Genomic DNA, 27,138 nt, shown 5'->3' with positions numbered 1-27,138 from the left:
TTATTGAATAGTTTTATTCCCCCAATTGATTTGAAATGCCTACTTTTAATCGTATACTAAATTCTCATTTATACTTGGGCCTATTTCTGGTCTACAGGTGTATTTCTGTTCCAATGATCTGTTTGTAGTTTTACATTTTATAAGGCTAGTTCTTACTCTTCCTTTCTGTTCTTCATAATTTATGTGGCTCACCTCCTATATTTATTCTCCTAGAATTATTTTGGGGTCATTTTATTAAGTTGTAAATATTATACTGGAATATTTTAGGGATGGTACTGAACTGACACTCTACTGATTTAATAATTTAGGGAGAAATGGCATTTTTGCAACATTGATTCCTCCCATCTAGAAATAAAATTTCTCTCTCTTTACTATTTTCTTTTATAACTTAGAAGAGTTCTTATTCTAAGTGAAGTAAACCAGAAAGAGAAAGAAAAATACCATGAGATCGCTCATAAGTAGAATCTAAAAAAATAAAACAAAAACAAACAAACAAAAACAAAGCGCAAATACAGGACAGAAATAGACTCATAGACAGAGAATACAGACTTGTGGTTGCCAGGGGGGCAGAGGGTGGGAAGGGATAGACTGGGATTTCAAAATTGTAGAATAGATAAACAAGATTATACTGTATAGCACAAAGAAACATACACAAAATGTTATGGTAGCTCACAGAGAAAAAAATGTGACAATGAGTATGTATATGTCCATGTATGACTGAAAAATTGTGCTGAACACTGGAATTTGACACAACATTGTAAAATGATTATAAATCAATAAAAAATGTTAAAAAAAAAAGAAGAGTTCTTGAGTTTGTATCATATGGGATCTACACTTTCATATTAAGAATATCCTATTTCCTTAATACTTCTGTTGTAATTGCGAACAGCTGTTTTTTCCCCTAAGATATTTCTGCTATACCTTACAAATATAAGAAAGCTAGCAATTTTTATGTTTATTTTGTAACTTACCACATTCCTAATTTCTTATTTTTAAGTTTTTTGATGATTCATCATGTTAATAACAATAAAATATCCTTTTCTTTCCTAATATTTATATTTATTGATACGAGCTATATTAGCTTTTTGGCTAGCCTATTATGTGATATTTACAGTATTTAAATGATTTAGAATCTTTTATGGACTTTTTCCTAAAAAGACAAAGGGACTGATGAAGAATCATTACATGAATATATTTAAGAATAACTTCAAACAACTACTTTCCTTAGGAGGGTTTATATATACGGGCATGGTTTTAAATGATTTTGGAGGTCACTTTCAGGTCTCACAATTTTAAGAGAAATGTCTTTTGCTTTCTTAGTGTCTCACTTACAGATTTTCTTCATTAAAGAACAAATAAAAATTCACCAATACCCTAGAAAATTTTGAGTTCTATTTTTCAGTTATAGAAGCTTCTTTGTCAAGTAGACCAGTGTTGAATCCAAAGTCTACAGTTAACGTGTGTGACTCTAGTTGAATTACATGATTGCTCTAAACCTCTCTTTCCTCATCTGTAAAATGGAAATAATATGGTGCAACGTAAAACACTGAAAAGATCAAATGAGATATGGGATTGTTGACTGACACATAATAGATACTTAATAAATGATGGTCCAATCTTGTCATGTTGGCCTTCCATGAAATTAAGCTCAGTTTTTAATAGTTTGCTTCCTACCTGGGATTTCGCAGTAAGTGCAAGAGAATGGTAACCACCTGCCTCCAGATGGATTACTTCTTTACCATCCAGACATTTTACACACAATGGTTGAAGCCTTTGAAAGAAAAACATACACATACACATAAAAAAACTTAAAGTAAGAAGTATTCTCATCAAGAATCATGGCCTTTTTCAAATTATAGAGTAGATGCTTTCAAGTAAAAATAAACATTTCAAAAGAAAATATTAACATAAAAATACTGGATTTACATTCTACTTCTAAAATATTATAAGTAGTTTTGAATGGTTTTAATCTAATCCTAATCACCAATTAACCACCATAATTCAGAATGGTTAATAATCATAAAGCAACTAAAGGATTCATATGGCAGAGAGTATACGTAGGATAATGAAGTAAGACCAATAGAGGGGAGTTGTCATTTTTTTTTAATGCATTAGTTGCCTTCATTCTGTTAAGAATACAGGAGACATTCATATTAACTGGCTGTTTTAGATTCAACTCTATTTACACATCTTGCAAATATCTATTGTTAATATCTTAAGAGTTCCTCTTAAACCAAATAGTTTTTCTGTGATGTACGTGAACAGATACGGTTTAATGCTGTGGTCATAGTTATTCTGACAGCAACAGAGAGTTTCAGGTAAAACAAAGCAAAATAAAAGTTGGTTCTATTTATATGTTAAAAATTTGAACCATTCAAGTGTTCCAATGAAATACACTCTATTCCAAACACCCCTTCCTGTATTCCAAAATTAACATACACCAAAGAAGATAGGGAAAGATATACCGTGGACACTTAAGTACTTTATTTTTAGGAACAAATTCAAGGCTTATATGATAGGGTTTGTTGTTGTTGTTGTTCTGTTTTTTATCAGAGTTAAAGATGTATAATAATCTAGGGCTAGAAGGGACCAGATCTCCCCCAGGAGGAAATGGAGACAGAACTTCACAGGAGAGAGGTGATTTGTTCGAGCCAATTCCTAACAGTACAGACTGGCAGCACTCACCTAGGCAGAACATCACCATGTCCCAGCTGTCCTTCCTTCCCTTTCCCCCACGTCCACACCTCTGTCCTCAGGGAAGGGAGGAGTGCATCTGCTTCTCCACTGTACGTAGGGGTCAGAACTACTGTCCGTGTTTTCACTCGGGCAGCTTTTCGCAAAAGCCTGGGGGAGACTGAAAACAAACCAGAAATATCATGAGGGAATAGGTGGGTGGGGAAAAAAGGTATTACTTTGATAAACTGTTGATTTTCAAAGAAATACACTAACATGGTATTTGTAAAGCATATTCTATAGGTTCTCTGCAAAAAAACAGAGATTAAGTAGTCGAACAAGTTTGGTAAATACTGCCTACTACATTCTTTCCTCCCACCACCTGCCCTGTAGAGATTCACACACGCATTAGCATGCTAAAGATGCTGACAAGTCCTGCAATTAAAAGCCCTGTTTAAATCTGTTTAACCCTGCCCTACTTCCAAATATTTGGCCATAGAATCCTTTTCTGTGTAACACTGGTTATATAGTATATCTGTGCGACATCCTGTCACACAGAATGGAACTTGTATTCTAACGAATAGGCTTAACAAAATAACTACACTAAGGCTGACAAGTATTTTTCCCATTTCAGAGTTAAAAGTTGAGCCTTTCCTTGGGGGAGGGTATAGCTCAAGTGATAGAGCACATGCTTAGCATGCAGGAGATCCTGGGCTCAATCCCCTAACTACCTTCCTGACAAAAATAAATAAATAAAAATTTTTTAAAAAATTAAGCCTTTCCAAATTAAGGTCTAAATTTAAACACATTATAAATATTATAATCGAAGATTTATTTTAGACATAAAATTTGAAAGTTTCTACAGTGAGAAAAAGATTATGAATGGGAACTACTAAAAAGCTCCTATAGTTTGCCTGCCTACTTTAAGTTATTTTATAGAGAATGTAATCTTTTAAAAAAGAGTGCTGACATCTTTTAGACTGTTCAAAATTATAACAAAGGAATATAACACCATTTAAGTCTTATATACCAATTTGGTGACAGGGTATGTTTTGAAGAAAATTATCAAATGTCACTAAGTGTAGACTTAGTCACTTGGTCATTAAGTTGTGGGACACCAAAAAGTGATCATCACTGGCTAAGATCAAAATCTTTTCTAGTAAGTGTACCATCCATTTGTACAGAGATTCAAATATACTACTTCAAGTTTCCTCAAAGATGTATTCCAGGTCATTTTAAAACAGAGAGAAAAAGAATACATGGAAAAATTTTCTAAAAATACTTCAGGTTACTAAGGAAATTTTAACCTAAGGAAATAAGTATATTAGTAGAATTGCTTATTTCACATGATCTAATGACATGACAGAAATCAATATTCCACATTTGTGGTTCAAGGAGATCTCAAATACTTTATTTACACTGAAAATGCTGAAAGACATTTCAGAATAAGAAAATTTTGGCCCAAGATTCTCCTTCAAACCTAACAGAATTCATGGGATACACACACACACACACACACACACACACACATTAACCAGGACTAGGATTTTATTTGCACAGATGAATCTAGTGATAAAGAGAATAGCAGGATAGCAGAAGTGCTCAGAGGCACAAGAGAGAGCAGTTAGTAAGTAGAACAAGTGTAGGGAACGGGGCAGAGCAGAAAAAGGTAAGTTTTAGTCTAGTCTAGGATTCCAAATTTCCTCATCACTGGTTTACATCATTTTGTGCAAAGCTCTAAACTACAGCCCATGGGTCAAATACAGTCCACTGTCCATTTCTGTAAATAAAGTTCTACTGGAATACAGCTCATTTATTGATGTTGGTTGTCTATGGCTGCTTTTGAACAAAGCTGAGTGGCTGTAACAGAGACCACATGGCCTACAAGCCATGAAATATTTCTCTGTAGCTCTTCACAGAAAAGGTTCACCAACACCTAGTCAAATCTAGTGTTTCTCAAACTTTAACAAGCACACTAACCACCTGGGGATCTTGTTATAGCGTACATTCTGACTCAGTAAGTCTGGAGTCAATAAGAAAGGAGCCTGAGAGCCTGCCTTTCCAACAAATTCCCAGATGCTGTTGATGTTGCCAATCCTCAGGCCGCATTTTGGGAAAGCAAAGGTCTCGTGACTGAGATTCCTGAACTGACTGAGAAATGCAGAAGAACCAACTGTGTAACAGCCTCATTATTCTAAGAAGTTTATTGCTAATGGTTTCAGAAAATGAAGTTTTCTCTTACTGAAGCTGAAAGTCATCTTCATTTTCAGGTTAAGTACATTAACTTCTCATTTATCCAGTGATCACATCTGAAAATTCATCTATCTGAGCACAGGCCTCAACTAGGAAGTAAGGAGGCTACTGCTACATTCCAGAACAATAAAATAAGATTCATAGTCAGATTCATAAGTAGAAATCATGAAAAATTAAGGGTCTAAAGTTACTTATAAAAAAGAGAAATATATAAGTCTCTTTTAAAACAATCTAAAATGACCAAAATTAAATAAATTTTGACATTTGAATATGTCAGCTTTAGCAATTAGGAAAGCGAAGTTATTATAACACAACATGTGCTGTTAGGAGCATCTTGGAGTCATCAAAAGTCAGATCATAAAACCTGGTTATTTCCTTACCTTGTGACAACAGTCCAGGGAGGGAGAGTCTTCGGCTGCCTCCCTCTGACTCTTCTTCTCTGATATCCACAAGACTCGAACTCTTCTTTCCTTGCATTGATTCCTGTTTAACCTGTTCTTCTCTGCTATCTTTCAGACCTTCTGGGCCTATGGGACCACTGCCTGCCTGAGCTCCAGGTTCACAAGGGACTGTACTATAAAAGTTCATAACTTTTTTAAGAGACAAGGCCCCAGCTTCATAGGTAGCAGCCACTCTCACACCAACAGCAGATGCACAAGAGACCACTAGGCTGTTTAGGGCTGAAGTGCTTGTGGTTGGTAGGCTGTGAAGATTAGGAATTGCTTCTTCTATAAGAGGCTAAAATATACACACACAAAAAAGTATGTAAAAATAAAATCTCTCATACAGCAAGCAATCAGTAAAAAGAAAGTGTAACATCTATCACTATTTGCAAATATATGAATCCAAAAGAACAGAAAAGGTCTCTTCATCTCCAACCTAAATATATCCCTTCTTGGTCACTGATTTAACAGTTCCTTATCAAAAGTACTTCCTTTTGTTTGAGTGGTATTTTATCACGGTATTTAAAAACAGGTCCCAGCTGCTTTTATAAAATTAAACACAGTAGAGGGGAGAAGGGAGGGAAGGTATTGAAAACATAGCCTTTAATATGAGGTAATTGCCCTGGATAGAAGGCTAAAAAAAAAATGCAAATTTTATTATTGATTACTTCTAGGAAAATTTACACAGATCACTACTAAGAAATAATCAGAAAAATACATATATTTTTTAAGAAGAAAAAGCTTTTCCTACTTATCCTAAAATTCTTTATAAACAGGAATTTATATATGGCATACACAGGCAGGAAAAATAAGTTATACCTCTGAATTAACAGCCCCCAAATTATGTTCTGAAATTCAAGTTCATCTACTGTCTCATCAGTGAGTTCTTTTCCATGACTCAGGGGCAAGGTAAACTGAAGAGTTACCTTTGCTCTCACTACCACTGAGTAAATGTGGTAGATTAATAATTAAACACTTGGACCAATGTTCTTAGTGTTATTAGTCATAGCTGTATTAGAAAGCCAACTAAAATTTTATAATATCTTAGTGAAAAATCAGTTAGAACTTACTCTGAGCTGTCAAGCATCATAGTTTACTAAAGAAGAAAGTCATCAGATGTACCCACTAAACATACAAAAAAGCTTTAGGCTTATGAGCATAGGTCACAATGAAAAGTTTGTTTTCTATGCTACCCAAAGATCCCAGGGTATTATATATATTTCTTAATTTGTTCTGAATTGAAAACTAAAAACTTTTTTTAATTAAAAATAAAAAAATTAAAAAAAATTTTTTTGTGGGGGGAGGCAATTAGGTTCATTTATTTATTTTTTTAATAGAGGTATTAGGGATTGAACCCAGGACCTTGTGCATGCTAAGCATACGCTCTACCACCAGGAGGGAGCATACCTTTTCCCGCAAAAAAAGTTTTTTTAACATTGGTTTCTGATTTTCTTAAAGGAAATAATTCCTGTTCCCTGTACAGTGCCTGACATGTAGTAGGCGCGCGATACATTTTGCTGAATTAAATATTAAATCCAAAAGAGCTATTTCTGTGTGAGTCTCTAATTAAATATCCAACAAAATAAACAAATAAACCATATAAAACAAAAGACAAATATAAAGCCTGCTACTTCTGTGGTGACACAGCTTCCACGATAACTTGTTCAGAAAAACTAGTGTCCATATTTCCACAATCTGTTTACAAAGGCTCCTAAGAGAAGCAGCGATAGTATTTAGGGGTGACCAATTCAGGGAGTTCTTACCATTAGGTGAAGGAAAGTCATAAAACTCTAAACTATTGTTCTAACTGGCTCCTCTACGTAATTATACTTAACAATACATAAAATAAACAAAACAAAAACACATAACCAGTAGTTTTGATGAAAGACATAATTTTAGGAGTCCCAATCAACCAATAATAAAATTCAGTAATGCTTCACTGTCAAATATTTTGGTTTATTTCACAAAAGTGAAATAGTCTCTCAGTTACACTTGGCCAGAAGAAAAAAAAATTTGTCCTAAGCCACATAAACTCCTAATGGTTAGCTGTATGATTGAGATACTATTTACAAAGACAGAACTAAATTTAGTGGAACAAACACTGCTAAAACTAGCATAGGTAACAAAAACTTTAATGTTTAACCAAGTAAGTCTAAAGGAAAATACATTTTCAATGATGATAATCTATTAATCAAATAAACTATATATAATAAACTTTGGCATCAAAATTAATAAATCAGAGGAAAGGCTTTTGAAAAGTCAGAGTTTAACATTTCTAAAAACATGTACAAGTCCTGTTAAATTATTACTTTTGCCTTGTTTAGTTTTTTCTTTCTTTCTCCAAACAACTTCCTCCTACTTAAAAAAAAAATCAGATTTCTACAAGGTTCAGTGATTACCATGAAATAAAAAGTGTTTCTAAAAACACCTCTAAGCCATGTTCTTATCCTGAGCAAGGAAACAACAGTAATGAAGAATCAAGAGGCTCCCAGGTTTCAAAAACCTGAAAACGCCGTAGGGTAGTTCTTTGATAACTGGATGTTTTTGTTTAGATTTGTTCTCTTGCAGTTTTGGTAAAAGCAAAAGCAAAGGACTTCTTCTAAGAGTAAAAAAATCGAGTATCCTTTAGGACAATTTGCCTTAAGGAGGGAGACAAACTTTACTGTATGCCCTGTTTAAATAGCTTTTCTCCATTTACTACAAACTTCCAAATTGAGAGTAGTTTAAATAAGATGAAGAAAATATTAAACCCTCCCCCTAATGACACCCAGTAGGGACCACTGGTATTCAAGAATTCAAACAATATGTACTGCTAGTAAGTTTTAAATCTGCCTACAGTTGAGGGATCTTCCACATAGCAACCTTTCCTGATAAAGAAGGAAAGGATTCTGAAGAATGCTACAAATATAGATCAGATAATTCTTTGTGAATACATAGCCATGACAGATTAAACTCTTTAGGGGCCCACCACAATTCAGTACTTTAACCATGGGGGAAAAAGTACTAAGGAAAAAAAAAGGGATTTTGTTACTTATAAAACAAGCCCAGAATGACATCTTTCAATATCATAAAGGACTAGAATTTGAAACTAACAGTAATTTTGAACTAATTCAGTTGTGCTTATCTAGGTTTGCATGGTAAGACAGACTTATAGTCAAACTCAAAAAATAAAAAATGATACCAACCCTTAGGCATTTTAATGTTTCTCAAGAAAAAGTCATATGGTTCAACTCCAGAAATACCTTTACATTATAAAGTTTAGCAGGTACCTGAGATGGCACTGGCTTTTCACCATTCTCTGAGTTCTCTCTTATTAAATGATCTGACAGTTTCTGCACGTATTCATTTACTGCCTGAGTGTCAGGGTACGATGGTATATTTCTTGCAGAAGAAATTTCAGCTGTTCCCATGACGTCTTGTGGGGAGGAAGTGGTCTGAACATTTCCAACATTCAGTTCAGTAGCAACAGGCAGCTCATTTTGTACGAGAGTGTTCTCAAATACTTCTCCCTGGCTGTCAAGGGTTTCAGTGGAGGGGCTGATGGCAGTGCTGGCCTGGTTTTCTGCCTGGGATTCTGACAGCGTCACGCCTAATGGACAACAATGGCTGTCTGATATAATCACATGGTCTTCCTTGTCAGTCATTGTAATTAAGAGCTGGCTGCACTGGTTGCATCTTTCTGGTACTGGCTTCAGATCCTGGGAAGGGAGGCACTGTACCAGCGCTAAGCTGTGGAATGCACCACAGGCGACTTGGAGCACTACTCGCCCCGCAAGATGTTCCACCTTTTGTGGCTTCGTCACTGGAAAGGTAGTGGTAATGAGACCCAACTGACAACCAGTACCCCATGCCCAAATCTCTCTGCTTATGGACAGTGCCAGAGTGTGCTCCTCTCCGCATGCCAACTGCAAGATCCTGACTGCTAACAAAGGACTGGTCTCAGAATCAGAAATGCTGACAGGATTCGGTTCCGGAACATACTGCTGGTTAGCTACCGCACACTGGCCAGCAGAGTTCTCCCCCCACATGTACACTACACCACTTTCTGTCACTGCTCCGTTGTGGAAACTCCCTGCCGCCACAGTAACAACATATTGCCCAACCAGGGCATTTTCTAGAATAGGGCTACTCAGACAAATCTCTGCTGGTTCACTTCTCCAGGGGAGAGTCCCAAAGCTGTAGACCTCACCATCTGAAGGTCAAAACAAAACAAAACAAAAACACAAGGGAGGGAGTTAGTGATCAACTAAAAATTTTATCAGCTAACTTAGGTTTAACTAAATAGAATTTTTTTTCTTTTTTTAATTTTCAAAAGCACAATTGTAGCGATCTATTTCAAGTATATGATATTCCACATTTATTCATCTTTTAACAAGTAACATTTTTCAACATTCTGAAATATAGTGACAATCTCTACAAACTGTAGGATCTTGCTCCTCTCCTTCAGCTTATCCTACAAACACTGAGCATGGATCTGTTAATGTCAGCTATTGTCATAGGCTATTACAGAAACAGATTCCAAGAGTCCAAAGACAAATAATGATTGTGACAAGATAAAATAAGCAGAAGATAAAATATACACATTCACTAATACCTATAACATTCACTACTACTGAGTAAGTCAGAGCAGAAGAAAATTATGTTATTGCATAAAAACATTAGAGATTCATTTTGGCCAAAACTATGAAATTAGCTTTATACCTCCAGGTTGGACTGAAATCACTAATGTTAACAAGACCTGACTGTCTTCATGCTGTGTATACTATGTATAATTTTTAAATGCTGTATATAATTATATATTGCTTACTAGATAGACTTTTTGAGGTGCCATTTGTTTAAAAAGCAAATCACAACAAAAAAAAAAGCAAAAAATAAATGAAGCTATGACTGGATAGCTTTAGAATGAAGGGTAACTGGTTAGCTTTAGAATTAAAATGGAAGGTACCAGTGAGTTGGGTACATGAAAGATGATAACCTGTTTGTGTTCAGTTGTGCTACTAAGTCATAGTTTTACTGCAGGTATTACAGGAATTCGGGGGCATGTGCATATAATCTATGCTAGCTAATAAACTCAAATGGAACAAAGACTTGGCAATGGGTTTTGAAAAATATTAAACCAAGAACACTATCCTTTCTTCCCTATGTGACCAGAGACTCATTCTTTTTTTAATAAATGACTAAATAAGTACTATTTTCCCTCTACAAAGCAGTAATTGATGGGGGAAAAAAAAAAGGATACTTTATCTTTGGCCTATATACACAGCAGATACATTTATATACTCAAATTAGCTGACTACAACATCTACGTAAGGAAAGATACAACAGCAGCTAGAGGGAAGATACAGCTTTTATTAGGGACTTGCTAATTTGGATAGAGTACTGAGAAAATAAGCTCACTGGTTAAGATCTTTCCAATTTTTCTTCCCAAGTGATATGACACACTTGCAAAGGCTCACCAACACTTTCAATTATTCTATTAGAATAATATTCTCTCTAGAGCAAAATTGCAAAAAAAGTGAGTATTTAGACAGCATTAGTTTTTAATCTGGAGTACCTCAAAAACAGTGAGTCAGTGAGGTGTCCTCATTGAATGATGACTTAATGGTTAAATTGAATAGAGACAAAGAAGCTTGAAAAGTTCTAATATTCACTCAGTGCCATTTCCTCACTTTCAAAAGAAAGCACTGGATATCTTTGTGCCATTTCAAGTTACACACTTGTGTGAGACGGGATTTTTTTTGTAACTTTGACACTTAAACCAGGACACTGTTTAAACATAAATAGTGATAGGTAACTGTTCATATATTTTTTTAAAGTTTTCACTCAGTTGTCCCAGGCTTTTAGGTTTGATTCTAGATGATTAAAGATATCATGCTCATGAAAAGGTCCTAAATACCTTACTGAAGGGCTAATAAAACAGTAACAATAACAGAATTCCATTTATGTACGCTTGAGAACTATAGATTTTAAAGCTCCTAGGACAGGTATTGAACATAGTTCACATTTTAAAAATAAGGCTTTTTCCAATTCTGGCCTAATATAATAATAGTACTATGTATTAATATAATAAAAGCAACATAATAATAAAGAGGTTAGAAAGAAATCCATATTTATCCCATAAAACCACCACGATCAGATTTTTTTTTCCTTTTTTTTCCCCCTGCACCATGATCAGATTTAAGCTTTGCTTCCTACAATTTGCCTTCCCTTAGTTCCTACAAGGAAAATACCAAATCATTTCTAAATACTTAACAAAGGCTTACATTTATTTATAAATGTATATATTCATATAATTTATAAAACAGTAATAGAAATTTATAAAATAGTAAAGTTGATGGCAGTCCTGACCTAAATTAAATTTCCCATGAATGAGCTGATACACTGTTATCAAAATTAAAGGCAGCTCTCTATATAAATTATAGCCTGTTTTCTGTCTATTGTAGATTCATAGATTTTATTCTAATTTCTTATAAGCTGCTATTTATGCCTGAGAAAAGCAGTACAGCCAAGTGATTTTTTTAAAAAAAGGGCTTTGAGATCAGGCTTTCTCAGTTCTCATCCTGACTCCAGCCCTTTAAATAGCTATGTGTGCTTGGGGAAATTATTTAACCTCCCTGAACTTCAGCTTCCTCATCTGCGAAGTGGGGATAATGACAGTAGCCACCTCATAAGGTGGCTGTGAGGACTCTATGACATACCGTATATAAAGTGCTTAGGGCCATGCCTGGCACATGTAATTGTTTACTAACATTAGCTATTATTAGCATTATTATTCTGATACATTTAATGAACAAAGGTATAGCAAAAGGGTCTCTGAATAAGTAATCTTTTAAAAAATCAATTTTTTTCACATACTTATCACTATAAAATTTTTTAAACCATAGTTCTCCCTTTTATTCTAGGTGTGGTACATCTGAAATTTAAGAACTAATTTGATTTCTGATAAGGGAGTAAGAACATATTTTGGAAACAAAAAGAGCATAAGCTCCAGCCAAATTCATTCAGAACCCCAGGTACCTAGTAACTCTCTTACCTGTGCTTACGCATTCAGACATTTGTAAGTTTCAGTATTTGCTAAGCCACTCTTTTCAATACCTTCAGTCAGAAGAACTCCATGTTTCACTCCAAGGGCTGCTTGAAGAACAGTCTTTCCTCCCCAGCCTGGCAATCTCTCTGGTGTTACCAAACAGGATCCTGCCTGCCAGATGTGGACCAGGCCTCTTTCTTTGGATCCTTCAGCTTCTGTTGAGCTATAAACATCAAGAAAAATAGCTTAATTTGTTCCTGTAGTTCAGAATTGTTATCTTTTTTTCTTAAAACTTTCATGAGATTTGTACATTTTCCCAGTACATGGGTGAGTGAGTTAGATAGTTTAGCACTTATTTTATGATTTGGTTATGACACAGAACAGAGAGAAAACAACTATTTATGTTAAAAACTTAAGAATAAACTCACAAATTACTATACCCACAAATTACTTATCTCTAAGAAGCAAAAAAACTTGGGCTATTTTCTGAAGTTTTCTGATTTAGTAACATAAAATTTCAAGATTCTAATTTCTTGACACATTAACTCCTTGTTTAGATACTAAAGTTATAACATGTCCTCAGTTGGAGTCTTATTTTAAAATTTTAACTCTTAATTTGGTTAAAAAAAACTATTTGATGAGAAAGACAGATGGAATAGGGATCCATATTTCACTTTACACTGAATTTAAGCTCTATAATTCCAATTTAAATTTTTAAGAATTAAATTTATAACAAGTACCAGTAAAATCCTTTGTGCTTTACTCATGTTCCAGCTAAAGAATTCTATCCATTTGATGGCTCTGGTTCAAAGAACATAAAACACACAGCTGCATAATAATGGCCATATCTTAACTGTTTCCTTTACTAAGAAAGGGCCACATTAACATACTCTGGGTTTGCTTTATATAAAATTATCCTTTGTGTTGCCACTCAAGGGACTTTTTTTTTTCATATTCTTTTTTCTAGAACACTGACACCAATATTTTAATGAGGCACAAAAACTTTTTTTGGTTTTATTTTATAATATCTAGAATTTTCTCTACTTTTGCTAAATGATATTCCTCTAAATTGTAATTAGGCATAACCATGGTTTTATGAAAGGGAAGCCAAACATAACCCTCCTTTCAAAATATCATTCATGACTAGGTTTCTAAGGATAGAAGGTGATTACAATTAATAAGGCTACCTTTGAAAACCTGAAACTATGTGTGAGAAAAATGGCTTCAAAGCTTTAAAATGATGAAATGAAGACAGTGTGTGCCTTTTATAAGCATTTTAAAAAGGAACTAGCAAGGGAGAGGATATAGCTCAAGTGGTAGAGTACATGCTTAGCATGCACAAGGTCCTGGGTTCAAGTCCCAGTACCTCCTCTAAAAATAAATAAATAAACCTAATTACCCCCCCACAGAAAAAGTAAAAAAATAAATTTAAAAAAACTTTAAAAAAAGGAACTAGCAACAAAGTATCACTAATTAGCTTTATTGTAATTATCTTCATCTCTTTACCAATCAACACAAATGTCACTATTACTACTTAGTAACTATCATCAAGAAAATTAAACTGAAGAGAAGCTACATGGAAGTGGAACTGTTTGTTCTGTTTTCCTAGAAGGATAGGGGACAAGGAAGAAATGGCTTTACTTTCTCTTCTTTGAGTCCATCGGTCAGTGGGAGCACTCCATCACCAAATCACTCCCTCTTTGCAAAAGGTTTATGAAGACCTAAATGGCAAAACACAGGTAAGCACAAAGAGCAGTGTAAGAGTACCTTGCTATTTTACTTGTCAGATTTTTAAAAAGAAGAAAAAAAAAAGGCAGTCCTCCAACAAGTGCACATTCATTGGGCAACAAATACGCAACAAAACTATTTAAACTATTTCATATCCCGCCTGCCAAAGTTGAATCTCTAAACTGAGCCTGCCCACTGAGCTTATAAAAATGTCTGTTGATCGTCAAATGTAATGTCAAAGCAAGAAAAGACTACCTACAATTTAGCTGTACTTTGTCAGGCAACAGATTTTTTTGGCTTGTTTTTCATTATAAAGAAGGAAGTTCAATCTGAAAATTCAGTACGTTAAGTATTATACACACACATTAAGGTTACTTTTTAAACGCTTCTGGAACATACAAACAAATATGTAAATATCAATTAAATAAACAAGAATTTCTAAAATCTCCTCAGTAATGTATCAGATTCACATAGTTTTAATTTACATTTTTAATTTAATTTACACACACACACAAAACATCATTAAAACAGAAAGTTTTCCAGTTACTGGAACTAGTATTATCTTTCCCAAATCAACTTCAATTCAAAAACCATAATCCAAAGGGCTAGAAGAAAAGAGTTTGAATTTTAAAATATCTGCTTTAAAATCTACCATTTAATAAAAAAAGAGCCATATAAAAATTACAGTACAAATATCACGACCCATCAGTTCAGAAACTCAATGTTTAATAAAGTTAAGAGCTAGAAATATAAACAAGCAGACAGAAATGCTCAATACATTTCAACTAAAAATTTCACATCTTTAAAGACACCAAAACCCATGAAAATAAGGGCAATGAGGTTTTAGATGTGTGCACAACAAAAATATTGGGGCCAAATTTGTTATTTTCCTGCAAAAGGATATGGCATGATCACTGTTCTCTGAAAACAGTCCATATCAGCAGGAGTGATGTAAGACCCATCTGTTTACTCCAGGTTGCCTGTGAATTCTTACTGTTTTCCATCTGTATATCTGGAGGGAGTTACTCTATACCTAATGCTTATTTTAGAAAGATTCTGAATCATTCAAAGTTGGATGAAGAGTACTATATAAATGAAAGATATACCTGAATAGATTGAATAAATGCCATTCATTTAATAAACATGATAAATACTAAGTGGTACCATGCTTTGTGTGACAGTAATTAACTTCTAGTAAAATGTACAGTATATGGTGTACAGAGAAGTTCCAAAGTGAGGTCTAACCTGTGCTTATCTATCAGAGATCAAGGAGTAACCAGTCCCTTAATTAAAGTTAAACAATGCCCAATGGAAACCAGAGAACTCCTCTGGGAGCATGTGGAATTGAATTGTGGCCTATTGCCTGACAATCAAAAAATGTTGAGAATCTTTTGGTAAAGTGAATAAAGCAGCTGACCTTTCTTCTCTTTTGGTCAGACTTTTCTTAAAATGGATTACACCTTATGCCATATGATTTCTCACCATCGCTCATCTTTTTAAATCCAAATGGAATTAAAACACTACAAACTGTTTTGCAACATCTTTTGTTACTTACTGTATACAGTGGGCAGAACAATGATTCCCAAGATGCCCATGTCCTAATGCCCAGAATCTGTAACTATGTTAGGTTACACGGCAAAGGGGAATTAAGGCTGCCAATCAGCTGGCTTTAAATTGGGGGGATTATAACCTTGTTATCCAGATGGACCCAGTGCAATCACAGAGTCCTTAAGAGTGGAAGGAGGCAGAAGAGTCCAAGAGAGAGATGTGATGATGCAAGCAAGTTAGAGAGATGCTGAACTGCTGGCTTTAAAGATAGCAGGGAGCAGCCATGGCCAAGGAATGTAGGTGGCCTCTACAAGCTGCAACAGACAAGGAAACGGATTCTGTCCTAGAGCCTCCAGAAAAAAAATGCTGACATTTTGATTTTAGCCCAGCAAGCCCAGCAAAACTTGTGTCAGATTTTTAACCTAAAGAACTCTAGGATAATAAATTTGTGTTATTTTAAGCCACTAAGTTTGCAGAAATGTTACTGCAGCAGCAACAGAAAACTAATATATTATTTCATAGACATCTTTCTTGATCAGTATTTACAGATCTAATTTCATCTTAATGTTGTTTAATATATCTGACTTCTTCTGAGACATGTTTGCCTGGCATTCAAATAAGACAATGAGAAAAAAAGAAATGACTGCTAAGGAAAAAGGAACATTGCACCTAAATGTGGGAAGCTTATGTTAAAAAAGTTTTACCTCAGATATTTTATGTGACATTTACCAACTCCAGTTAATCTAACATTCTTTCTCTGTATCAGCACAGAAAAAGTAAACCAAAAATTTTTGTTTTTCTAGTATTTTTATGATCCCCTCTCTGGGAAATCTATTAAGACTTGCCTTGACCATTCAAATAGCATTGAAACTTCCTTACATTCTTTCACTGCTTAACATTTTAAATTGTTCTAAAATTGCCTAATCTTAGGGCTTCTTCTGGGGATATTTCTTCCCAGGTGAGCTTTCAGGTCCTTACTCTACATTCCTTTGGGGGTCAAGATCCCTGTACTCTGCTTCTTTTCTTCTGTTACAGTAACTTTCCCTCAGAGGACTTTATTATATTAACCAGCGCTGAAATAGAAGCTGTGTGATATATACAGAGTTAGAAAATGTGGGCTCCTCTTTTGCCTCACATGGCCTTCCCAGAGATCAATGGCGTCTGTAAAAGGAATAAGCTAGACTCTAGCATCCCCTTCAGCTGTTAAGTACTATGAGCCACAGAACAAAGCGACATTCATTTTAAAGTAGAACACTCTATACTTTGTCTCTTTTACAGTGAAATGTAAAGTAATTAAACTTTCAGGTGATCCTTTAAGGGGCAAAAAGCAAACCTTGGTTCTTAATGAATTGATTCCACTTTTAGATCCCACTGGATGCACACACCCTCCTGCTATTTAACAGAGAATTAGGCTATATTGTACATGCAGAGTGTATGGTTAACACCATGCTCTGGGAGTGCCCTAAAGAAGAAAAAAAAATCCAATCTAGATGTTCTAATTATTCCTAGGAAGAAAAGCTATAAACTATCAATGGGTCCATAATACTTTAACCGAAGTCCAAACATCTCTGAAAACTAAGTTTCTTCATCTAAGTCTTTTGGTGGCAAAATCTAACCTGACCTGAACTCATCCAACAGCAAAATCTGACCTGAACTAACATGATGCTTTTAGTTTTTACCCCTTTAGTGTGCATATCCATACATTTTGTCACAGAAACATTAATATGACTGTAGGGTGGTACCAAAGGTCTCATGGGAAGTGTTATATAACATGGTTTATGCATCTTATTTTAAAGATCAGAAAAACTCTGAATTTCAAAACATGCCTTACCCCAAGGGTTTCAAGTAAAGGACTAGGGATGTGTGTCCTAAAACAACTATCATTTTGGGTAGGGGTCCTCAATTTTTAATGGCAATGATTTACATCATTTGTTTCAAAAGTTTCAAGTCAATTTTATGGTGATCATACTCACATACAGTGCCCAAATTAATTTTGTAAGGACTATCCTGCCTGCAAATACTCACTTGGCTCATCTTAGTGGAGGAAGGAGTTCCTGGGCTCTTTAATTTCTTATGAGAATGCCAATTTGGTGGAAAGAGGTAAATAATGAGAATAGTTAGTGCTCTGTCTCAGGACAACTAGGACTTAGTGATGTACTGGATGTAAGTAGGGGATAAAGGAGAAGGAGGTATCAAAAATGACCTCAACTTATTCCCTGAACAATTGTGTAGTGGTGGTACCATTCACTGAAATGAGGAAGGTGAGGGGAAAGGATTCTGAAGTGAAAGATAAAAAAATTCTGGTAAGACAACATTTTTTAATAAGTTCAAGATACCTGTGAGAAATCCAAGAGTACATATCAAGTGAGTAACTGAACATATAAGTATGCGGTTCAGAAGAAAGGACTCAGCTATTGATATAAACTTGGGACAGCAAATGGACAGTATCTGGAATCAGGGCAATGGATAATACCACTAGAGTGTGTATTAAGAGAAAGGGAAGACACAGGATCAAACTGTAAGGAGCCTAGATAGGATGAGGAATAAGCAAAGATGACTGAAATGAGAAGTGGCCTGAGAGGCAAGAAACATGAGCCTGATGTGTGGGTACACAGAGCAAAGCAGAGAGTGTTTCCAGCAGAAAGGACTGGTCAACACAGCTGGGGTTTCAGAGGATGAGAACTGAAAAGTGTCCACAGGATATCACTGCTGAGAAGTTGCCACAGTCTCAGTGGTGTGGCTGGGGACTGAAAACCACATTGTAGTAGGCTGACTATAAATGGGAGGTGAGGACATGAAAATAAAGTTCATGTAAATGATTCTCTTTAAAGATGCTAAAATAGCAAATAGGGAGTAGCAGCTGGAGAGAAACGTGAAGATCAGGGTATGTTTTGTGGAGGGCTGGGGATAAGAGACAGTTGAACATGTTTGCAGGACAATGACACTGATCCTAGATGCAAGGGAGACAAGAGGAGAGGGGAGAACCAAAGGCCTAAACAAAGTGAGAAGAAAGCATCCAGAACACACGTGTGGTGGGACTGGTCTTTCCAAAGAGGCAGGGTCTACATTTTAAAAAGAAAGAAAATGACAGGCTCAGATACAGGCAGGATTACAGATTTTGTGGTGGGAGGATGAGTCCCACATGATGGCACCCGTAAGTGACTAGGACTTCACCGTAGGTGTGCTATGTATTCTAATCTCACTCCTGGCCCCATTCATTCTGTTCTTTATTTTACTTTGGCATATTTACACATCTTTGTATACTGCCTTAAATCCTTTTAGTAACAAGGTACAATATAAATTTAAAAAATTTAAATGTGGAACAGAAATGTCTTAGTGAACTATTATCCCAAATGCAAAGAGAAAATTAAATCACATAGGATTCTATATATTCATCTCTAGGAAAGTTATTCTCTGGATAAAGTCCTTTTGCCTTACTAATTTAGTGAAAGGTAAATTTGCAAGTCATAAGTGTACTAACTTTAAAATGCTTAAATTTCAACAACTAAAACAACATGTATTTTTCTCACCCACTAAATCTCAGGTATGGAACTAACCTAAAACTTCCATGGAAGCCAAAAATATCTTACGCTCTATTATATCCCAGCTGTTTAACATAGTCCTGATATACAATAAGTACTCAATAAATATCTGTAGACAGACAAGGCCTATATAAATAAACAAGTTCCCGCCTTAAAGGAGTTCATATACTAGTATGTTCTGTCTGACTATAATGATGGCTGTCTCTAAGTAGACAGTACCCTCAAGGCATAAGAAAGCTAACTTAGCAATAGCAAAGCTGTCTAATTCTCCTGTCTCACTTACTAGTTGAAAATAACTGTATAGATTAAAACAGTAAAATAATAGCAATAATTATAGTGAACAAGAGTAATGATATTACTGTCTAGAATGACACGACATTAAGGTAGGAAGACAATAAAAATAATAATAAAGGAGCAAACTGTATCATAATGCCTTGAAAAGATTTTGGATAAGAGTGAATCTGATATAAAATTACTACAGATTTCATGCAGTCATTTACTCTTTCTTTTTAAAGTTTGAGTTGCTTGTGTTTTATTACAGTGTAGGAAATCAGTTTATATTGTGAATGAAGTAAACAATAACTGAAGACACTATGGCATTTTATACATGGTAAATGATTAACAAATGTTTGCTTTTAGAGGCTCAGTCAATATGTTTACACATGGATTAAGGCAACTTCTGACTTAAACCCCTGATTTACAAAACTAATCTATACACCAATAACCACTGCTTTCTGGATATCCTGCCACCCAAGCCTTCATCCACCACCACTGAAAGTTGAGGAACACTCACCTTGCACTGAATCCTTGACAAACCAACCACTATCAAAGGTGGAGGCCACTTCAAATTCCAGCCCTCTCAGCCTGAATTGCTGCACCCGAGGCATTGCCTGACACCACTATGGGAGGTATTGGCCCCTTAAATCCTGACTCAGGGTTCAGGAATTCAGTAAATTAATGCATTAAATAAAGTCAGTAGGCTGGCCTAGACAGTACTTATTATTTATAAGTACTAATGGGATAATGCACTTACTAAGTCATTGATTCAAAACATACTATAAACTCCTGGAGGTCAGAAACTATGACTTATTCATCAGTACACTCTTGTACCCATAGTAACCACCAGGTATAAGCTGGCTACACATTAAATGAATACTCAGTGGAAGACAGCCCTTGGTCTTAAGTTCCAGCCCATGGACTTCCAAATGATTAGAAGGTTTCCAGTGCCTGTTATAAAAGTCAGTATCAAACACAAAAGCAAAGAGTCTTCTCATAACAGAAACTCTCACACATAATTCCTAATGGTACTTCCTAACAAGGAAGATGCTTTTATTTCATGTCACTTCACAAATGTTAGATAATCCAAGAAAGAACAGTCCACTTTTCCTTAGTACGTGGAGACAGTTTTTGGTGCAACCAGGGACACAAAGGTGTCACAGTCTCGCTTTTTCTTTTTTATTTTTTTACGGCGTGCTAATTTCACCATGAAACCTATTAAAACTACACTCTTCTGATTGTGAGAATCCTCTAAAATGAATGCTACTCATGAGGGAGGAAAAAAAATGGTAAAATAAACGTCTAGAATACCTATTAAGCTCCTTTTTGCACCCACTACATATTTTTAAAATGCATTTTTCAGAAATACTAAAATTCCCATGAAACAGTCTGATGAATATTATAATACTAGCAACTGACTTTCAAATTCCCAGGTACAATTTGTGCCTATTATTACATGATACCTTATAATTTCTGATATAAAACGTTTATTCCTTCAATATTTTGCTACTATTCTTTTACTAAAATGGTCACTGAAGAAAAAAGGCCAATATTACAGAAATACAGTTCAAAGTATGTTGGTTTATTTTACCAATCAATAATATCTAGTGCTTAAGGTCATCAAGGGGCCACATAACTGAACATGGAGTACACACAAGCCTAAATATACTGCTTTGGAGATAAAGGTTTCACTTAGAGTATTTTAAAAGTGCTAATAACAGGTATTCTTGATTAGGAATAAAAATATTACTTAACACACAAGTTTTTAAACTTGTGTTTAAAAAATACTAAGGATCAGCTTTTAAATTGACTATTCATTACTCAACCATTTAACACATTGTCATTATGTTTATATATTATCACGTAGAGAAAGAGAATTATTTTGTTTGAGCAATATCTAGGACACTTACATTCACAATATAAAACTCAGGTTTACTACACTGTAATAAAATGTAACCTACCCAAACTTTAGAAAAGAAATGTTAATGGTAGATACTGACAGGCATATGTAGAACAGATAAACAAGATTATACTGTATAGCGCAGGGAAATATATACAAGATCTTATGGTAGCTCACAGAGAAAAAAATATGACAATGAATATATGTATGTTCATGTATAACTGAAAAATTGTGCTCTACACTGGAATTTGACATGACATTGTAAAATGACTATAACTCAATAAAAAAGTGTTTGAAAAAAAAAAAGAAAGTGTTAATGACTACAGGATATATGCAGTAATTTCGTATCTGAGTCACTCTGTCCAAATTCCTTTATGATACAATGTACTCCCCTCTACTTTGAGAGTTCATGATCAGTATATGCCTGCACTTCTTAAGAGTCTCTAGAATTTAAATTCCCCTACAGCCTTTCAGGAAGGATCATTCCTCATATAATAAGGAAAGCATTTTCCCAGGAGCACAAGTCAAACATCAAAGTAAAATTAACTAAATAAATAGATGGTCTGTTTGTTCTCTTCAGAAAAGCTTTACACAGTGGAGCTGACTGGCACATCCTTTTCTTACTGCAGGGAGAGAATAATTATTTTTTTCAGAGTCTACTTTGATGCTACAGAGTAAAATAAAGTATATGGGGAGAGAGTCCTGGTTGTAAATAAAAATTATAGGGTGCTAGTTTCACAAACTATCTTAATCATACACAAATCTGTTTTTAAAAATTATATAATAATAATATACAAGTCTACATACCCATCACTCATATTTTAACAAATAACATTTTCATATTTCCTTCAGCTCTCTTTAAAACAGAAGAAAAAGTTATACATAGATCTGAAGGCACTCTACCCATCTTCCTGCTCCAGAGTTACCCACTATTCTTAATGTGTCTTATTTCCATGTATGTTCTTATACTTCTAATTACTTTCATTAGATACACACATATCAATAAGCAGTATATGCTATATTGTTTTAAAACTCTACATAAATGCACAATACTGTACGCACACATCCTTTGTCAACTTGCTTTTTTATTCAATATTATGTACTTGAGATTATTCATGTTGATAAGCAAAGATCTAGTTCATTTTTACTAGAGGGCAGTATTCCACTGCATGAATAAACCATAGTTTATCCATTTCCTTATGAAAGTACAGCTGGATTTTCTACTTTATTACTATTTTAAAAGGTACTATAATCATCTTTGTTAGATGTTAGCCTGGGCAATTGTCCCAAGTTTAGTTAAGAATTTGGCTCAACAAAAATTTAGGTTGTGGAAGAAAAGAACCTTGGAATGAAAGTTACCCATCCAGCTCCCACTGTCTCATCTTTTTCTCATAGGAGTTGAGAAAACTACATTTTCTTCATAAAGTAACTCTACAATAAAAAAAAAAAAAAGATAACTCTACAAGAGCCCAAAGAAGTACTCATTACATTGCTGATTTGAATATTTTTGCTCTATCCATGTGGATCAATTAGTTCAGCTACTTTACCAGTTGTTCAGCTATTTTACCAATTGTGTGATACAGGCAAACATCAAGACATAATGTAAAAACAGCGCCATTACATCTACAAAGTAATAGGAGATGGGGATAGGAAAATCAATGCAACACTAGAAAGAATCAAGTGATAGTTTGTTGCTATTTTACTTGTGGTTACCGTGGATTTTCTTAAGGACTGATATCCTACTAAATCTACTACTTTCTTATTACTGATGACTGAGTTATTTGGTCATCAACGAAGAGTTAAAAGAAAAAAAACATAAAAACAAAACAAAAAAACTCTACCAGAAAAATTCCTAATACAGTTGGAATATGCAGTAGGTTTAATTCCACAAAGTTATTAAAATCCTCACAGCGTTCCTCTGAGTGTCTGAGAAGAGGGCTCAACCTCACACTACACCCAAGCAACCCTTCTTTTACACCAGCTCAAAACTCACCTCTACCTTCCCTCCTAGTTTTTCAAATTGTACCTTACCTAATCTCATACTAATCCAGAATTATAAAAGTTTTTTTACAAGTCAGTCATATTCTCTGGAAATACCCTGAGAATGGGCCCAGCAATACTGCATGTTTTTCATGAAAACATAGATTAACAGTATTCTTTCCACCTGATCACATGAAAACTAAAATCAGGTCTCAGTGAGGTTCTTACCATGCCTTTCTTTCTTAAACAGTCAAAATGCCCTAAGTCAGTCAATGACAACCTAAATTCTGAAAGGTTGAAATCTGAAGAGAAGGGATTCCAGTCCACATTGTGTAAATCAATTTAAAAAATAAGAGCCTTATATAATGTCACTCAAATTTTCCTCCCAAAATTATGTTTGGTACTTTACTTTCTGCATCATTATCTGTTCAAATTTTAATATTGTGAAACAGCTTGTAACGTTTCTTGCTATAGGATGAATCTTGAATCTGCCAATACTAGTCATAGTTTGGGAACCAAGTAATAAATTTAAACTAAGTATAGATTCCACCATAATTTTCCACATTAAAGGCTCTAATGGAACACCAAAGTTACTAAAGACTAACCTGAAATCATGTTTTCTCTAAATACACTCCTATATCATAAAATTATCTGGATACTATCCCTTGATTTTAAAAAGTGAACTATAGTTCTTTTCTAAAAATACTCAGTTCTCTTTCACATCATCTGGAAAACAATGAGTCAGTGGGTCAACATGTAGTGGAAAAGTAAACTAATTATAAAAATAGCTAATATGTATTGAATCTTTATATACAGTGCCAGGCACTGTAATAAGTACATGAACCATTACATATAAAGGTACTGTTATAAGGAAGGTACTTTTATCCCTAATTTAGAGATAAGGAAACTGAGGCAGGTAAGTTAAGTAACTTGTAAGTAACTTGCCCAAACTCAAAGATGTAAGTGTATGTGATTCCAGGTATGCCCAGGCCTAAAGCCTAGGATCTTCACCACTATGCTTGTATTATTAAGATTAAAATACTGTAATTTACTGCAAAAGCCAATTTTTCACTCCTTTAAATTTTTAAAGTATTCATTAACTCAAAGGTCAAGGGGTCACTCCAAATCACTTATATTTATGATAAATTTAAATAATATTGAGCAAACAAGTTTGCTGAATTTCTGTACCTGTTCAGAATAAACACATATCACACAATTTTATTCTCTGAAGCCTTTTAAAGAACATTTATAGCCACCAACAAATCCAAAAGGCTATAGACTAAGGATTGACGTTTTTGTTCAACAGTTACTTCCTTTTCCATTCTAAACCAGAAAGAGAATACTTGAATAAGTCACTTTAACCCGTGTTTTTTTGTTTTTGTTTTTGTTTTTTTCCCTTCCCTCATCAACAAAGCCCTAAGCAGTACACCACCACTTAGGCCAACCTACGGTTGGTCAACCTATAGGGCTACTGTCTCCAAAGTAGCCCTATTACCCAGAGGACCAATACCAGCGTCAAGACCATTATCTCACGATAGCCTCTATGTTATTTTCGTATCTTCACTTCTCAAAAGAACTTACCACCCTCTGCTGGCTCACTTGACACGCCAAAGGACTTAGCTAAACTACTAATTCTTAATAAAATCATTTTCTTCATTCGCAACCGCTTTTTCAAGTCACCGAAACCATCGGTCTACTCTCCACCGCGATCTGCATCCAGGGGCAAACCCACCAGGACACTCACCAAGGTTCGCGGCCAGAGACCCCAGTTTATCTGCTCTGCGCCTAAAGTGGGTAATCAATAAATCCTCCTGAATGAATGGGTGGAAGGCAGCGTGGGTGGAGGCGGGAAGGGGGGCGTGAAGGAATTTCACAAGGCTGCGTCTCTGCTGCGGCGCCCCGACTCCGGAGGGAGAAACGGGGGCGGGTGGGAGAACCTGGGGCCGTCGGGTGCTGCTTCACAGGCAGGCGCAGTGGGTCGGACGCTGGCTTGGGAAGACGCGGGCGCCGTCTACGTGGGTCCCCACAGCTCTCTCCCGGGCCTCGGCCTGCGCCTCCGCCTTTCTCCCGGACCCCGGCCTCAGGCACACTGGAGGCCCCGGCCAGTCAGCCCCGAGAAGCCGCGGGGCCAACCCAAGACCCGCGCTCGCTCACCTGACGCTCCACCGGCAGCACCGCGGTCTGCATCCGGCGCGAGCCCGGCAGCTCCGCGGGTTCGCGAGATCAGCTGATTCACGGGGGGCGGGGCCTCCGAGCAGGGGCGGGGCTGCGAGGCTGTGAACGAGAGTGAAGGCGGGAGGGAATCACCCCCGAAGTAGGTGGGGTTAGATACCAACGGCGTCTGGTAGGGGTCAAAATTAGTCCACGGGCGTCAGGCACCGCGGGTGGTGTTCCCAGTAGTCCTGTCCTCCCTTAGATCAGGGCGGAGCCCCCCTCCGGAGATACACTTGGGCAATGACGTAACATGTGCGTCGCCGGGCCGAACTACCAGAGTGCTTCCATGGTAACAGATGGTGATGCGAGTGGTTGGAAGCTGCAGTCTTTTTGTTGCTACCTCAAACTGCCGGAGTCCGAAGGGAAAATTCGCTACTCTTGACAGTGAAAAGGCTAAAATGTCTTCAGACTGCCTCTATGGATTATACCCTGACGGTAGTCGCTTCCTCCCCCAAGAATGACGTCATCGCCGCGCGGCGCTGGTTGGCCCTAGTATCCACACTGTGTTCTTTAATGTTTAGTTGCAACCCTGAAGGATGGAGTGTGGTAGGAAGGAATGGGTTGGCCTCTCCTATGATCCTCACTGGGCTCCCCAATATACAGTCTGAATAAAACCAGTTTGTTTGCCCAGCACACAGTTTCAGTCTAGTTTTGTTGCAGCCACAGCCCCATTCTGACTCAGCTCGCACCTCCGAAGTTTCCTCAAGAAAGTATTCCGGAGCCGCTACTCTTGGCACACAGAGTGTGCAAACTCTACTGATAGGCAATGTGCCGTCGTTGAACCTACAAGCGTGCATTCAGGCCATCAACGACAGATGTGCAGTCAGGGTCTGAAGCTCCTGAGCATAAATTGTCTATTACGTTCACCAACATCCTTAACTCAGTTGCCTCCTTGATCTTCCATCACCTGCAAAACCGTTAGTATGCAACAATTCAACTAACCTTGTACACTCTTGCACCAGTGCTGGAAATTACTTAACACTGAAGATTAGCACCACTGCAAACAAAAGGTGTCCAACTTCAGTCAGCCCCTCCATGTGGCCAGGCAATTTTGCTAAGCCCAAAACTGTCGTTAACACATTGCTACTCAGAATTTCTCCTATCCCCAACCTCAGTTATTCCCAACCCACACACTCTTCTAACTTCTTAATGAACTCTACCCACGTACCCTCTTTGGTTAAAAAATAATAAATAAATAAACAAATAAATAAATAAACAAACAAACTTTACCTTCTACATTTCTGAGGAAAATGACACCATCACGGATTAATTTTCTTAATTCCCATCAGTCACTCTTACAAAGCCTATCTGCAGCCTCAGCCTTACTTTCTTTCTCCTTTCTCCTTAGAAGAAGTGTTCTGCTGTCTCAAGGTTAATCCCTTTCAATCTCCTTAAAGGCTTGCTCCATTACTTACCCCTTCTCTGTGTATTTTCAATCTCCCTGTCTCTTGTTACTCTTACTCTTAAGGATATAAGCCTGTTCCTGCCTATCCTATCTTTAATTTGCTTTTCCTCTGTCCTCCTTTCTTTTGCAACCTACATTTTCACCTCTAC

General features: G+C 36.1%; 1 protein-coding gene across 6 annotated transcripts in view; it reads right to left on the bottom strand.

Moving 5' to 3' along the window:
* The window catches only part of ALS2 (alsin Rho guanine nucleotide exchange factor ALS2), a 67,964-nt gene extending 42,302 nt beyond the window's left edge, over positions 1-25,662 (bottom strand). For 2 of the 6 annotated variants that reach the window (XM_074364166.1, XM_074364168.1), the window contains exons 1-7: positions 25,525-25,657; positions 14,038-14,117; positions 12,465-12,619; positions 8,639-9,561; positions 5,307-5,664; positions 2,686-2,854; positions 1,675-1,771 (exon numbers count right to left, since the gene is read on the bottom strand). In XM_074364166.1, the coding sequence (XP_074220267.1) occupies positions 1,675-1,771; positions 2,686-2,854; positions 5,307-5,664; positions 8,639-9,561; positions 12,465-12,619; positions 14,038-14,057 (1,722 nt within the window). In that variant the 5' untranslated portion in view covers positions 14,058-14,117; positions 25,525-25,657. The other 4 variants (XR_012507131.1, XR_012507130.1, XM_074364167.1 and 1 more) reach the window with 4 other exon arrangements.
* Between the last annotated feature and the right edge of the window lie 1,476 nt (positions 25,663-27,138).

This window comes from Camelus bactrianus, chromosome 5 (assembly GCF_048773025.1).
Source record: "Camelus bactrianus isolate YW-2024 breed Bactrian camel chromosome 5, ASM4877302v1, whole genome shotgun sequence".
NCBI classification, from domain to species: Eukaryota; Metazoa; Chordata; class Mammalia; order Artiodactyla; family Camelidae; genus Camelus; species Camelus bactrianus.
This window is presented reverse-complemented; position numbering and strand designations above follow the sequence as displayed.